Raw genomic sequence first — 17,180 nt, forward strand, 5'->3', positions numbered from 1 at the left:
GGAGAAAAATTTAAAATCTGTTTAAGTAAAACAGAACAGCATTTTTCCTTTTCTTCTGCAAAAAGAAAAAAATATTTTAGGTCAATCTAAAATATTTCACTTGTTCTTTGGTTTTTTTGCTCTCAGTTTATCTAATATTTTTATAATCTTTCCTGCTTGTTTTGATTGAAATAAAATCTATTTTCAAAACTGATAGCAAAATCATGTTTTTCCAAACCTATACAAATGTTTTTTTCCAAATCTTTATAAGTGAAACATTTTAACATTTCCAATTTCACATTCATCACAGAAAATTACAAGTGGGCCTTAGGTTAATCCATGACCTTGTGTAAAGCAGAAGTATGCACATTGTATTTGCCACCGACAGTCCACTGATAATGTGAAAGTACTGAAATGTCACCCTAATAACGAGTTCAAAATGTGCAATTCTTCTACTTTTTAAATATAAGATCCCTTCCTGCTACTTTTTTTATAAAGAATCAGAATCATTGAAATCAACCTAACTAAAATGAACTGAGTCTTGCAAATTGCTGTCATAGCTGGAGAACACTCACTTATTTGCATGAACAGGGCTGAACTCACCACCATCCAAAGCAATGCAAATCCAAAATATTCAGCAAAGTTATATGTCCCTAGATGTCCCCATAATAGGCCAGTAAAATTGCCCTTAATGTAATAGCTAATAAATAATAAATAGCCTCCCTCAAGATTAAACACGAAAAATGACATAATGAAGAATTTACCAGGTATTTAAATATTATCGCAAACCTCACTGCTTATTGCAGCCAAGTTTTCTCTTCCAGTTATATTAAAATCAGCCTGGTTTTCCTTCAGTGAATGTATAAACAAAATCAAATGTTTTCAAATGTAATCCAGCCAAATTAATAGTCCTTTCATATGTATATTTATAAAAATATATATATTTATATATCCATAGATATCCATCAAGATGTTTTACACTACTGGTACCTGTGGAGTTTAAATCAGTGTGTTGCCTACATAAATGGGCATAGCTTTTAGGAATGTTTATGTAAAAAATTAGGTAAACCTTGCCATAAGCTTTAACAGCTGACTTAGTCATTATAAAAAGTCCTGTGCTACATGCTGAGAAAGCAGATATAAATATAAAACAGTCTAGGTGTCCTCTCTTTTTCAGTCTGTTGTAGAAGACTAAAACGACACCATCATAGAGTTACCTAAAAGACTTGACAACTATTGATTAAAAGCACAATATATCAAGTGGTACTGTAAAAAGGATTTCGTGGTCATAAATTTTAATGTCTTCCAATTTTGCACTCTCTCAGTAACTTGTCAATAACAACAATTCTGTTTAAAATATTTACTTCATTCTTGCATGGCATTATGTCTGTTATGCAGTTATTTGGATAAATAGTCTGTGACAAAAATCAACCAAGTGCTATAAATCAAAAGTTAGATTTTATTCTCTCTAAATTGTTCAGTAGTGTTTTAATGATTAAAAGCATAGTTTACTACTATAGGTATCTTTATCAAAAGCAAGTCTTTTTGCAGAAATCTTTTACACTTTAAAAAATCATATGTATATATTTTTAATTTTGTTATAATTCGAGATTGACTTCAAATATAATTTAAAATATACTTAACATTTTTTTCAGAAAGTTAAGCTCCTTAGGATTTATCAAGAAATTGTTGTACACACTTTATTTTTGGAATAATGGTTTAGCTATGGAGAATTTTTGGCATTACAAATAAGGAACATCATCAGCTTATTAATTATGACATTTTATTAAAATTACTAAAAAACCTCTGGGTAGACCTAAGATAAAACACATCAGTTTAAAAAATTTCTTTGTGTAATTTCTTTCAAAAATTATATTTCTTAAAAGGGTTTAAGCTTTTACCTATATTTAAGCTATTTTAAAAATAATTGTGATATTGAAATTTCAAACTGAATATTTGCATGCCTGTAAAACCATAAACTAAAACGCTGTTTGACAAGAAATAAAATTGAGCTACTTGTGGCTTTTTAGCAAAGGAACGTAGCAAAGGACTAAAGGACTACTATTTCTTTGCTCATTTAATTAAGGAGAGTTTCTTTGTACTCCGGTTATCACTCAGACCTACTGCAGTCTGATCAAAGTAATCGCAGGGATTTTTGCAGTGGTTATTTCATTGAAAATAGGTGTATTCCTGCGCTCAAGCGTGAGACCCCTCAGATCCAGTGATGGGCTGATTCCTAAAGTACAGCTGGCTTAATGTCAGTAAGAACACGGGGGCAGACCCCATTGTGCAGGGAAACCTCCTTAGGTCCTGACACTTCCAACTTTTCCTGGCAAAGTGCAAAAATCTCGCTCGCGCAAGAGGCTGCGGCGGCGGCAGGGCTGTGGGACCCTCGGTCTGCAGGGCACTGCTCACTTGCTGGCAGGTTTGCAGGATCAGGCTCATCCCTCTAACTAGTTTTGTTATCTGGCACCGAGGAGAGTCATTTACTCTGAAGGAAGCTGGGAATTCCGGTAGCCTCTCTTTATTAATGCACCTTAAAAGCAAACCACAGAAATCACACCGGTCTGTGAAATTCCCATAGAAATGAACTAATAATGTCAAACGCTGCACTTTTCAAAGTGTCAAACAAATTAGACATGTATTTGTTTTAAGGTAGCTAAATTCAATCACGGATTAAAATGGATTATGTGGCTGTCTATTCACGTTTGAAAATCTCTAGTGAGAAAGACAACATATATTTTTATTTTCTTAACTTATATTTATACGTGAAAGGATTAAAAAATCTGCTTCACAAAACCTCAGGGCACTGCTGGTGGTTGTTTGCTATACCAGTGACTAAATAAATATTGCAGCCTACCTGCAACTACCAATAATTGCAGCAACAACAGTTTCAGCAATTGAGGATTATATGATGCTAAGCCAATACTAAGAATTTAGGGAATGATCCTTAGGGTAACTTTTCAGACTTAGAGATCTCTTGCCATCTTTTTCAGATCTCATTTTCTGAACACACTTTAATGCAACTTATTTAAGAGTGGCTGGAGCTGCTATTTGTATAGTCAAATTCAGAGATGCATTATATTTAATTGTTATCGACTGCCCAAGACAAACAATTGCACCTGAAACAACTGAAAGAAGATGTATGGATCAAAATGGGGAGGGAGGAGAAAGAATTGTGAGTTCTTTCAAACTATACTGAATGCAAGCACAGCACAAGATATTCTTACTCTTAAAATAATCTATCAAAAAGCTCTCTGCCTGTTTTCCAGTTTTAAAAATAAAAGAAACCAAGTAAAATAATTAGTTAGAAAGCAAGAAAGTCTGCAAGGCATATGAGAGCCTCAAGTGGTTGGAACATTTTGCTTGAACATCTGTTTGTCGATGCATGATTCTGGTGTTATTAATCTTCTTTGTAGGTAAGCAGGTGATTCACCCCAACCAAATTGCTGTTGTCCAGGAACAGTTCTCTCCGAGCCCTGAAAAAATAAAGTGGGCACAAGAACTGATTTCTGCTTTTGAAGAGCATCAGCGATTAGGCAAGGTAAATATTTTGTTAATATGCCATAGTGGAACCAAATCTGAATAATATTTAAGATTTAGAAACGTTGGTGATGGCTCTTTGCTTTTACCTTGTGAAGTGTGCTGTAACTAAGAGTATTGCTTGTGAAATCTGTCTCTGGATAGTGTATATTATAAATGTATCACTTCCCAATATGTTTAGAAATAGAATGGCTATCTTTTCCTTCTCCCCATTTTAACTTTAATTCTTTGATTACACAGACTTTTGGGTACCTGCAAGTATCTACAGCATCGGAGAATTAAAACTGCTTCTCCATTATGCCGCAGAATCACAGTGTTACTGTCAGAGGAAAATATTTGCAACCAAAAGTCAGGTAGCCTGGCAGAGGACTCAGACTGCTTGCACAGACATCATTTATGGAAAGAAATAAATGGATTAGGAAGCCTCTGGTTTCTAAAAAAATCTCTGTGTTGGTAGACCTGTTTCACTTTTGGGGGTTTGATCCCTCAAACATGCCCAGTAGTAATTGAATGTACTTTTGAGTGAAACTGCTTGTAGATTGTGGTTCTTAATCATTAAAAATGGGGATGTTTTATGTGCATTTGTACCAATTGCTGGACCTGAATTTTGGATAGAGGAGAAAGCAAATTAACACTAGAATATGATTGTTCCTAATTTAGTGCATCATTGAGTCTCACGTTTCCTGCTCTGTGGGTTTCTGCTATGTAAATATTGCGGTGGTGATGCACAATCTGTCTCCACTTTGTGCCAGTAATACTTAAATTAGGGGTCGCCTGAAGGAAGATTTTATGCTAGTTGCGGCATTGTCAGTTAATTATCTTAAAGGTTATTTGCTATAATCCAGTTTGCCTCTTTTTGAAAGAAAAAAAAAAGTTGCAGCCAAACATGTTTATCTTAGTCTCAGCCAAGCCTGGGCTAGTTAAAAAGGAAAGTCCCAATGTCAGAATGGGGAGTGCAGATGAATGGGAATGGTTCACATGTGCTTGTGTGGAATTCAAGTAGGAGATAAACCCCTCCAGTCGAGAATTTCATCTATAAGACTGTGCATAGGGTCTCACTTTCACTGGTGCCAGATAAATGTTTTCTGCATGTTTTTTTCCACTTTCTAGTGGGTTAGAAAAAAAATGGGATGTCTGCCTTCCCTGTTCCCCTGCATTTCTGATAATGTGGATGTTGTGCATTAAAAATGCTGCAAAGGTAAAAACAGAAATTTTGCTTTCTTCTCGGAGTTAAAGTGTGACAAGGTATTTGCTATTTCTCTGCCCTTCTCCTCGCTGGGCTATTCCATCCCCTTTGTGGTACCTGGGTGTTTCCAGTACAGCCATGACTCTGCTGTTTGGGTGCTGTCCAGAGCAGTGATTTCAGGGTCCCTATTAGGATGCTGTATGCCTGGATCTCTTTGTTCTCTCCCCCTCAATTTTGAAATGTAGCTCTCTTCATGTAAACAATATAGAAATAGAAAATACGTGACTGGTTTTGCCCATTATTCCAATTTACAAGGCTTGGCTCCCTTACAAAAGGCATCTTTACAAACATACTGCTGGTGCAAATGTGTAGGCAGGTACAGGCAGCAAGAAAAAAGTCAAACGACTTACTCAGCCAAATATTTTTATGGAGTGTTTAATACTATTCATTCAGCTGAGTTTAGTGTCAGAAACTCACCTGAGGAACACCCCTGTCATATGAACACCAGACTAGGAGACTGGACCAAATTTAACGCTAGTCCCACTATCACACGATCATTAAGCCAAACATGTTTAATATTGAATAATTTAATGTTAGGCAAGCGTTAGTCTTTAGGTTTGTTTTTAGGAAGCTGCTATTTTACTGACGTAATGCTGAGGTTTTCTGTTTATATCAGCCATTTGGGGGGGGAGCTGGGTTATTTGGGTCTGGGGGATTTTTTTTCTCTTCATAAATGCTTTTAAAATATGTTACAAGCTTCTGTAATCAGCTGCAAGAGCAAATTTGCTGAGGGTTTGTGGTGCAGGCTATTTTTTTAACCAACCAGGTTGCATGCTTCATATATTTTTGCATGTAGCCGTCTATCAATAGAAAAGGACTGGCAGGTTAATATGTGAACTTCTGAATCTCATAGCATTTTAGTATTACTGCATTTTATAACAAAATTGGAAAAATAGTTTTCCATGTAATGCTGGAAACTCATTAACTGAGTTTCTAATTTGCTATTATGACTGTGCCAGTGAGAAGAGCTTGGACGGTCTGATTAGTTAATTTTTTTTCCAAAGCAAACATATCTCACTGAGGGATCCTCTCGCTCCACATCCTAACGACATGCTAAAATGTGAGTAATAACTCTTCCCCTACCACCTCCTGGCAAATGCTCCACACAGCGGTTTCAGTAATCCTCGTGTCCTAATGAAACACCTCTTCTGTTTTCCTTTCCCTTTTATTATATTAAAGTGTTCATGTCAGTAAGACTAAAAATATGGCTGTGGTTAATATGGTTGAGGCTTGCATGGTTTTACCATGTTATTAATCAAAGTTGAAAGTCTGGAAAAAATAAATGTGAGGGATTTGTGCAGCTGTTTGTGTGGTAGATAAGTTACTGGTCTGCAGTCTCTGGGATCATAGTTTGCTATTAATTTGGTTTAAAGTTTGATGCCCTTAGTTAACAATATTTTATATTAAAATACAGTAATAATCTTTCATAATCTATTCCAATTTGAGACCCACAATTTCCATAACAATCTTCTTTTGAAAGAAGGCTGAACCAGGCTACTTCATCCTGGACGCTGAAATGCTTTGACACAGTAGCCCCCAAATGTGAGTACTGAGGTCAGGAAAAATTAGGATCTCAGATAAGCACTGTGGAATTCGAGATGCTGTGGCAGTGTCCCAAACAGAAGGAAATTAGAGAGCTCACCAGCTAAGCAGAAGTATTTGGGCTTGCCGTATGGATATTTTCTTGTTTGAGGGGTTGCTTTGGTTTGGCTTCTAGGTTGTTTTGTTTGTGGGGCTGTTTTTTACATTTCTAATCCAACTAAAAAAATGGCATGCCTAGGAAAAAATGATAATTTTATATATGATATTTTGGTCAAGTAGAAACAAATGTTGAAAAAGTACATTTTGTATTTTATTCAACTAGTTATTAAGTGCTCTCTTTTGTCTAAAACTTTGATGTCTAAAATTGAAAAGTACTAAAAAAGAAAAGTGTTATTTCCTGGTCATTTCAACATTTTTCCAGTAGAACTGCATTACTGGGGGTATGATTTTCAAAATTAAAATAATCATCCTAAAGAAAGCAGGTATAGCTGTCAGAAAGCCTAAGTATAAGATAGATGTCGGTGTGCTCAAAAATTAAAAAGGGTAATAAACATCATTCCAGTGGTCTAAAGGACAGTTTCTATTAGAAATTTCTAAAGCATTTGTACTACATTAAACAGGGAAGTGATCTTATAAATACATATTAACTGATCTAAGGGGGTAGAGTTAGTGGGAGAAGTTATTAGCCTATTTTAAGAAAAATATCTGATTTCTAGCAATGAGGACATAATGGTCTTTACTATTTAGGTAACTCCTGAGTTTACATTGCCAGTACACTGAATACAGGACTGTATCTCTTCTATAAGTAGTCAGTGTTTGTATTTGACAAAAATGTAAGACATTGAAAATTAATTTTTAAGCCATTCACTGTGTAAATACATCAGGCACAATATCATTGTTGAAATTGAATCTTCCCAAGTTGCCTTACTTTTAAATAAAATTCAAAGATAAGGAAAAGCAGAAGAATAAAGTAAAAGGTTGATTACACATTTATCTCACATACTAATTTACAAATGCTTTCAAAGCACCCACATATTAAACCAGGGAATAACTAAATGCTGCTGCCAAGGTCACTTGTCAGGTAAGGATTATTTTGAGTTAAGGAAAGTATATCACAAACCCAAGTTGTAATATGGGCTGAATATTTAAATCCCATAGAGCAAATCAAAAGGAATATCTGTACATGCCACATACAAATGCACAGAGTGCTTCTAAGAAGACCTTTAGCATATGTTTCTTGCATTATATTCTGTGTCATTGTATATCGTGTTCCCAGCAGCTGAGGAATAATATATATGAACTCCAGTGATTTGGCAAACTATACAGTTTCATTTACGGACCTTTCCAGGATTATGAAAAATCTTAGGAATGCATTTATTTACACAGCATCAACCCAACAAAGGAATGGAAATTTCCAGCAGTGGCTCTCTTATAATGCTCTTTGTTTAGGAAAAGCTACCCCAAGCCACTGTATCTTAGAGACGATGCGCCCTTGTGCTTCAGCCAGCTCCAGCTCCCACCGCCTTACAGGGAGGTCTTTCCCGGCTTTCTTCCCTCTCCTGGTTCTGCCGTGGACCCCAGGAGGGCTCCCCAGCCCAGTGAGATCCACCCTATCTCAATCCAGCCCGTGGTTGCTAGGAAAGTGGGGCCATGTCCAAGGGTGCCTCTTGAAAGGGATGCACGGGAGCATCTCTCTGGCACGGGGCTGTATCGAACCCCATCAATCCACAGGGATTATATTGCACTTTACAGGGCATTATATCTCAGGGCTTTATGTAGAGCTGGGAGTGAGGGAGCAGCCCAGGCCCACACTCCCCTTGCCCGGGACAGACTGCTGAGTTTTGAGGTGCCAGCAACCAAGCTGGATCCCATCCCAGGGCGACAGTGGCAACACAGGGTACCTCTGTGTGTGCTGGGCTGCAGCGCTGTCAGCCCTCCCTCCGAGAGCACAGGGTGTGTGCTGTCCTTTATGTTAATCAGTCAATGTGTATTCCTTTCACTGCAGAGTGGGGGATTCAGGAATTTGTGATATATTGCCACCTTTAAGGAGCGCCAGACTTAAGAAGTCTAGGCTCAGGTGTATCTCTATGCAAAGATGAGGAGTGCTGGTGGGATTTAAGCATGGGCCACGGTTATGTTGTTTATCTTTTTAAAAAGTGGCCAAATTAGATTTTAATTTCAAAACTTGATATCGAGAGAGCTCATATCAGTACTCAAAATTTCTCTGTACATTCCTAGGATTTGAAAAATGCTTTATAAATGTGTTCTGTGTCATGGTTGAAGGCTTTTCTTTTAGAAAGATCCATCTGGGGCAAATTTTGAACCTCTACAAAAGAGCAGAAGGGGCTGTATTAGCTAATTGCTTGTGCTATACTGGTTCCTACATTGGTGCAATCAGTCCTGAGGGAGTTATGCCAGGTGGGGATAGAAGGAGACAGATTTTACTACACAGGGCAGCAAAAGCTTCTAAGCAGGGCAGAAACTCGTACAAAAACATTTTCTTGCCAGCTTCTGCCCTTTCCACTCCCCAGCAGGCATTCAGTGGCTCTTAATCTGTTTTCCTCCACTCATTAAAGACCTGTGTCCAAAGCGCAGAGGGAGAAGGACTCGGATGGCACATTGATACTTCCTGTGGGGAGAAGTTTCACCATGAGCCAGGAGCAGGATGGATCTGTGCGCCTCCGTAGCCTTTCCACCCGGAGATAGCCCCTGGAGGAGGTAGCTGCTGCTGTCCCAGGGGACACAGGCCCTGCAGAGGATGGCACCTCTCTGGGTTCCTCCTCAGCTAGGCACGGCTCCTCCATCCTTGTCAGCTCAAGGAGGTAAATGCAGGGTGAGTTGCTTTTGGAAGGGCCATGCTGTGTCGGCACATTCCCAGCGCAGGCGATGCTTTGCTATGAGCATGGAGTGGGAAGACACCCAGCACTGCAGACACCTGCCCACCATCGTTCCAAAACCTACTCTGCACCAAGCAACCCAACAAGGCAACTACCCACCTCCAAAATCCCTGTTTAAAAAGCATTAACAAGCGCTCATGAGCCTCATTTCAATTTTCAAAGCAGGATCTAACTAGAGAGGTAATGTTCTGACCAGATGGCTCTTTTTAAGCCTTACTGAGGGAATTCAGAAGCCTGTACAGCCAAAATATTGTTTCAGTTAATTTAAGTAGCAGCAGTCTTGCTGCCTTTTCACTTCTCTCTGTGCTAGCCAGCTTTGTCAGGGACCTGGAGCGGCTCTCTGTAAAATCTCTGTCAGTTGGAATAGAGAATCGCAGTAAAAAATGGCTGTCCAATCCTTTCAGAAAATGAGTCTGAAATTAGAAAAAGCACGGAATACAAAAACATAGGCAATTCCATGCTTGTTGGCAGAACAAGCCTCACTATTATTTTTTTTTTCTCAACTCCATTGTATTTTACAGCTACCTTTCCCTTCAGTATCAAATGCCGTCTGTATGCCTTGTAGTCATTTACTTTCAGATTGAATCTTCTAGTTTATATTTAACAAATTGCTTCCATGACTATAAACCTCCAGTTAATTCCAAATTACTAAATGAAGGGCATCTGAGGATCCTTAAGTCTAAATATCAGTTACTTTTCACTTTTCCATATAATAACCATGAATCTCACTAGGGAGAAAAAAATGCACGGTTGGATAGGCTGTTTGTCCAGGAAGCTGCTTTTGTGCTATAAAATAAAGATTTGCTTGGCAGCCGCAAGTGTGCTCTCTAGGATTCTTCCGTCCCCAATACAGTACAAGACAGAGAATGAAAACCAGTGGAGAATATTCCTGATTTCTAGAACTTCCCTCCACTTCTTTAATTTTATTCCTTCCTGCTCTAGAGGAGCACACAGGAAGGCAGCAACCACAATGAGAAAGTAACCAAAGAAAATGCAAAGGGAGCAATTAAAATCCTCATATCTGCCTTTCATTCAGGGATCTTAAATAGATTGTTTGCTCAGACAGAGGGAGAGACTTTGGTGGCCTGAGGAGTTTCTGGAGCTGGACCAAGCAGCATCCCCAGGCCCACTCCAGCTGAAAGGGCTATCCCTGGTGGTTCAGGCAACTTGGAGGACTGCAAGATGGAAAAACAGCTTGTCTGGCTCACACAGCAGGGCAAAACCCTTATATATGGGCTGGAAACAGTAATTCCAGGTGGAGAAGAAATGAAGGACCTTGTAGGTCCTTGTTCTTCATCTTTCCTGCCCCACTGTGGACTTGAAGGATCACAAAGTCCTTTCTACCTGTTGAGCTTTAGAAAGGGTTTCTTCTGTCAGAGTTCTTGCACTGCTGCTCAGGAGTTATTTGAGGCAAAAATCAATCTCTATTTCATGTGGTTGTTGCTCTTTCTTTCTTGACCTTTTGTGTCCTTCCATCTGCTCCTAGAGGCAAAAGCCTATCTCAAACAAACAGGCCTGCTTCTGGCTTTACAAACTGATTTATTCTCTGAACTCACTGACTACCTCTACTCCAGTGGAAGATTACGCTGGCAAAAAGAAACACAAGGTAGTGATTTCTAATGTTTTCTACATATCAGCAAAAAGGCTACAGAAACTTAATGGTGATGATACTTCACAGAATTCCCTCCCCACATACGCTTCAACAGATCAGAGACCCACTGAGCATCTCCTCTCGCCAAGAAGATATCTCTGACTAATCTTTTCAGGGATCATTTCTTTTCCCCAAAGATTTTGTGTACATGTGTCTTTCCACCCATAATGCTGTTACAGAAAAGGGGTGAATGTGAAAGGGTCCAGAAGAGAGGCTGTGGAAATATGCAGCCCAAAAAGCTGTGTCCGTACAGCTCACTGCCTGTGAAGTCCTCAGTTTGTCATATGTGACACCACTGGTTATTTGGGCATTTCTTACCTACTGCAAAGACACTCAAAGGAAGCCAGGGTAATGTGTGAACCTGCTCTGGAGGCAAGACAGGCCTGAGCAGAGAAGAGAGAGAGGCCACAGTCCGGATCACACTCGCAATTGACCCAGATTTCACTGAACACCTCCGAGCAGCTCACTAACCTTTGGAAGTTCATTACGAGAAGGTAGAATCATGACCCAGCTATTTATGACAGCTCTTTGGCTACAACTTGCAGAAGAAAAAAATTAATTAAACCTGCATTCAGCACCATCACAGCTGTTAGCTCTTGACTTCCCCAAAAATATGGTCTCAACCTTCTGTTTCAAGAGAAATCATTCCTTTGTACTCAGGATAATCACTCCTCCCCCAGGCACAGACCCAATGCCATTTGCTGTGACCAGGCTCCTCTTCTCCTTTGTTCATTACCTGTAAGCAAATCCAAGCGTTCTTTTCAAGCCCCAAAGCAAAGACTTCCAAATTTCCTCTGCAGGGAGTCACTTAAACGACGTGTGTTTTCATTAATCCCAGGGGAATTATCTTCCTGAATGCCATGCTTTTTAGGGGGAGCCTTTGCCATCCACCTGCTCCCTTCCCTCCTCAGAAGACCAAATCTGCTCTGCTTGCAGAACACAAAACCTCTTATTTTCTTATAATAGCTAATATTGTACAGGATTAGAGGTAATGTTCTCAGACCCAAGCAGATTTTAGTGCAATTATTCCTTGTATTTTTGGTGTCTCCAAAAAGTCATAACTAGACCTTTGGATTTCAGAAGTGGGCGAGACTGAATTACCATGGAAAGAACAAGTGTTTCTCAGATAACTGCGGATCAAAATTTTTCTTGTGTCTGTGGACTTGAAGCCACTTGTCTGTATGGGTTAGGAGGTACACAAGGTTTGTCCTGGCCAGCTGGCATCACCCATTCTGCTCATTTCCATTTAGCCTGGCATCTGCCCGCGAGTGCCAACACAGGTCACCGGGGTTGGAAGGGGACTTACATAATCACTTATTTACACAATGGCTGTATTCACACACAGCCTCTGGCCTATGTTACCAGAGCAGTGTGGGAGCTCTGTTTGACTCACGACATCTCCTAATGATGAAGGGGGTGGAGGAGAGAAGGGTGGCTGGCTTCTTGGTCCCCTCATGCCCATCTCCCCCATGTCCTAGATGCACATCCTTCCAAAGAGGGTCCAGTAAGACAAGGAGATAGCCAAACTGCCACACACTCTGCATGGATTTGGTCTGCAAAGGAAGATATTGCAAAACTGTGGAGAAAAGTAATTGGAAAAGAAACCAAATCTTTATCAGTGGGGCACTATGTCTGACTGTGTGACAGCAGAGTACTGTTTGAGGACCTCCCCTCACTAGTGAGACTGTCATAAAATCAGCAGTCCCCAAAGTAGTGGAAGAGGGGGTTTTGGCAATTCCATAAGCATTAGATAACCCTTATTTTAGACCCATACTTAATTCAAACTTCAGCAGCAGGTGATTTCTTGTCCATATTGCAGTTTCCTGGAACATTATCTTGTCTTGATTTTCTTTTCTTTCCACTGGCCAAACTACCCAGAGTGTCCCCCATGCCAAAGCCTCACCTAGTCACCAGGATCCCCCAGCACCTTCAAGCCTGCCACCTAAGGAGCCTGACTAGGTTCCCATAGTAAGCTGCTTTTGAAAAAGTCACAGTGGCCTAGGACAGCCCATGTATGGACACATACTACAAATTAATGTAGCACTATTAGCTATATTCTTTCATCTGATGCAAGACAATTGGGGTTTTCTTTCTGCTGTAGACAAGCCACGATCTTAATGTAACCTATATAAATATATTTGAGAAAATCTTGGCAACTGTCATATGGGAGTTAAAACCGTTGGCTATCTGTATGATGAGATCAAGGCATCAAATCAAAGGTTTATTAGCAAAGGCTGGACAATGACTGAGTGGACCACAGCAGTGGTTCCAAAAACAGAGCACAGAATTCTTAAAACCAATGCTCATGCTTGGAGTCACATCTGCCAACAGACAGGGAGCCAGTAGACTTTTTTGAATTCACAGGAGTTATCTGGTACTTCAAACTTTACATACTTTCTGTGTCTTAGGAAAACCAATGCAGGTGATTAATAGATTACAGTGGTCTAAGAACTGAGGGTCTGCAGTAACTCTCTTACTGAGCTCATTGCAGTCATCAGGATGGATGTGGTTAGAGGCACAGGTAACCACAGATGGAGCAAATGCTGAGGAAAAAGCCACGAGCAATCCCAGGTGCAGGAGTACATCTAATTCTTCTGTATTGCCAACCAAAGGGGACTGGCTCGTCTGATCACTGTCTCACATGTCCCAGATCAATTACTGTTTGACTTTAATTAACTGAACTACTTTAATACACAACTCAGAGATAATTGTGTCACGTTACTGTGAGGTGACTTAAATGTTCTGTATCATGATAGTTTTATCCTGCTTATTTCTCTCCTTAGTCCAGTGGTACATAAAGAAATAAAATATAGTGAGAGTTAAACCCCATGTAACGTTGTGTATCATATAAAAAGGTTTCAGTTCAGACGAAGAAGTATAAAACTTTACATTCCCTGATCATGTGGAAAAACATAAGGGCACTTCACTTGCCATCCTATCCATCCCCTGTGCAGTCAAAGTCAACACAATTCCATATATAACATGATTCCATTACACCCATGATAACCACTAGTGCCTGTATCATTCCTTCCCCTCTCCTGGTTCCAGAAAATATTGATCCCCAGACAACACTGAAATCATGGACCCTGAATCCTGTCCATTTAACTTCTAGAAAGGTAAAATGCTTCTTGCCACTAAAAACCAGTATTACTCTGGTTATGAAACAGTTTTACAGATCAAGCTCTTAACTACTGCCAGAAGTTTCACAAAGTAAATGTTCCTGAATACAAGAGAGACATGCACAAAAAGAGGACGTCTTTGTGTTCTTGGAAACACTGCATTAATGTGTTCATCTTTTGCCATGGCAAGTGACAGACCAACCCTGAGACTCTTTTTGTGATTTGATACATGTCATTTCTTATAGGTAAAGGAAATGTTTAAGGGTGACATACAGATATAACAAGAGCCATGTTCAAGATCCATGCAGAATGTGACCAAGGTTGTATTCTAAGTTGTCAAAGAAGAGCCCTCAATTACATGTTGAACTTTGCTAGGTCTGAGCTGTGCTGGAGTGGCTGCATTTATCTTAAAGGAAACTCATACAATACAAGCGTAAAATCTGCTAGACTGGTGCATTACAAAGCTTGGTGCTTCAGTCTCTCCACAACCAGCTGGAAATTTGTTGCATTTGTTATTCTTATTGCACAACTGATTTTCCCTCCTTTATCACGAGCCTATATCTTCATGTCTTGACCTGTGAAAATGACTTCTCTGTCAGCTATGCCTTATGGCTTCTCTTGTCTGTAAGCTGGATCCTTGCATCACTTGGAGCTGACCATTCTCAATTCCCATTTTTCCAAGACTATCATTTGCCATTACCTTCTGAGGAAAAAAAAAATAAACAACAACCAACCTATCAGCTGTCTATAGTTTTAATTCACTTGCAGCTGTTTTCTACAACTGCCAAATCTTCTTTTTTCCATCCTCACAGCACTTCAGGATATACTGAAATTTGAAGTAGAGCTCTTAAGACCTTACTCAGCCTGGCCTGCATTTTGAATAAATGGCTGTTACTTTTTTAAAATGTTACTACTGTCCTAATAGAGCATTAAATGCCGTAGTGAAAAATACTTCATGCCAGAAGGAAAAACCTTGAGTCTTTCCTTGCTTGTCAGTCAGTCGGGAAGGACTTTTAGATACCCTGCATGATGACCCAGACAGGGAATGCTGCCCATTCACTTTCTTCCTTGATTCCTCCTTGGTAGTCTGCCCTGACAGAGCTGTAGAGCAATCAGGCCGAGGGCGCACAGACATTCTGTATTAACAAACCCTTCTGCTGTGTTGTGTTGCCTTCACAGCTGTACAGCGTGCTCCAGCCAAAGTGCCCTTACGGCTCCCATGCCCTGCAGAGTGGCGAGTGCCAAAGTCACCCCATTTCTCACAGGGCTTTGCCTTCAGCACATTCTCTGTGTGGCTGCATGAAGGATGGCACCGAATAGGCACAGCAGAATCTGTGCTGTGTTGCTTTAAACGGGCAGTCTTTGGCCCACAAACCTGTCCATTCCTCAGTAGGGCTGGACTTCCAGACTGCTGTCTGGTGGGTGCCACAGTTGTCCTCCATTCTCCCATTTCTCATCCCAGCTGAGTTATTTGCATCCAGGTGTTGTCACCCAGAGGCTGTGCCCATCATCTGCGGCTCTGCCTCCTGGCTGGTCTTCCTCGCCACTTCTCCATCAGCCTTTACCTGGAGAGCCTGTCTCTTCCCAAGGCAGGTCTGACACGTTTGATTAGCCTGATGGCAGAGTCCTTTTACAGGTTTCTGAAAAGGCTCCCTCTGAATGATTTATATGTTTGCGTGGTGAGCAAGAACCACAGCCACCGAATGCGATGGATGCAAATCCCAGCCTTGCATTGCCCACCTGCCGTTGTTCCCGTTCATGCTGCAAGCTTCCTTAAGAGCAGGCCCTTGGTCCCATAGTTGAACTACTGGAAATCTAAGTACAGGCTGGAAGTGTGAGATTGTCAAGAAAATTAGCCAAAAAGAAAATTTAGATCTATGACTAAATTAATCCCCAGATTAATGCTATCAAAGCAAATGGTGTTTATAGAAAGTCTTGTTTTCTTTATATTCATGTGAGAGAAAATCAAAAGAATGCTAGAGGCAAATTTCATCTAGCAGAATTGGAAAAGAGAGCATGGGGACAAAGCTGTAATTACTGGTATTTCCTATCTGTTGAAACCTGTGGGTGGAAAGAGAGTCAGTGAATAGGGTATATTCAATGGCATTAAAATTGGTTTCTTTTTCTGGACTTTAGCTCAACACTGCAAATTAGCAGGGGGAAAATAAGCCTCAGAGTGAACAGGCAGAGAAGCCAACTTCATGTTACCCTTTGCTGTTAGGAAAAAAAAAAAAAGGCATTTTTTTCCTTCAAGAATTCAAATTCCTAGCAACCCGAAGTACAGCTACACACTGACAAGCAGGGAACGTACGGCATTTCTCATGTGGTTGAGTGTTTGTGTGTCCATACACACACACCGTTATCCTGTTTTCCTTTTAAACATACTGCTTTAATGAAGAGAGGACAAGCATGCTGTTTAATTAGCTCTTGCTTTGTAAAAAAGACATTCTGACCCAGATTCATCATGGTACAGCTTAGATACCTGCAGGGGTATCTGACTTTAGATCATTCTATAGGCAGTCAGTGGAAGGGTTGAGGCCCTCCCAGCCATGATTTAGACCACCAGAGATCAGAACTGATTTTGCTAGGCACCCAACTCTTTCTGCAAACCATTGCAGGTACTTAGGATAACTGTACTCCTAAGTCAGCCTTTCACAGAACTAGGAAGGATGATTTGAGACTTCAACATATTTCTGCTTATGACTGTCATCCCATATGCAAGTTTCTTCTGTAAGCAGTAGCTGTTACTGAATTAGCTTTACTCTTTATTTTGCTACTGAATTAGCTGTTTCTGAATGGGCATTACTGAATGCCTACAGAAAAAAAAGGACAAGTAAACCATGTTTTTCTTACTGTTAAAGAAAAAAAAAAGCACCTTGCAGTTTGAGATCACTGCATAGACGTGAATTATTCCAAATAAATCCTATGTCATAAAATGTTTACTTAGTTCCTATTTTTTTCACAACAGTTAATCAACTGAATAATTTGAGACTGCATTTTCTTTAAAGTTTTAAAAGTATAACTGACAATTACAGAGATGTAGCTGTAATTAGAAGTGGTATATTATTAATTGTAATAATTATAATAATAATAATATTGATGTTGGTGTTGGGGTAAGGTAGGGTTGATTGTTTGCTCAGTAAACAAAAAAATTCAATTTGAAGTACCAACCCTTGAGTATCTATCAATCCCATTCTCCAAAC

The 17,180-nt window shown here is 39.9% G+C and overlaps 1 protein-coding gene and 1 long non-coding RNA gene across 2 annotated transcripts in view; one reads left to right on the forward strand and one right to left on the reverse strand.

Moving 5' to 3' along the window:
• CLYBL (citramalyl-CoA lyase) overlaps positions 1-17,180 on the forward strand; it is a 165,498-nt gene that overhangs the window by 145,893 nt on the left and 2,425 nt on the right. The window contains exon 7 of the mRNA XM_066176402.1: positions 3,399-3,523. Coding sequence (XP_066032499.1) covers positions 3,399-3,523 — 125 coding nt within the window. The remainder of the gene's footprint in view (positions 1-3,398; positions 3,524-17,180) is intronic.
• Positions 1-17,180, reverse strand: part of LOC136285343 (uncharacterized) — a 76,702-nt gene that overhangs the window by 30,774 nt on the left and 28,748 nt on the right. The gene's annotated exons all lie outside the window — the stretch shown is intronic.

The sequence above is a fragment of the Chamaea fasciata genome, unplaced genomic scaffold, assembly GCF_029207755.1.
Source record: "Chamaea fasciata isolate MVZ Bird 193981 ecotype frontalis unplaced genomic scaffold, bChaFas1.0.hap1 SCAF_2, whole genome shotgun sequence".
Classification (NCBI taxonomy): domain Eukaryota; kingdom Metazoa; phylum Chordata; class Aves; order Passeriformes; family Sylviidae; genus Chamaea; species Chamaea fasciata.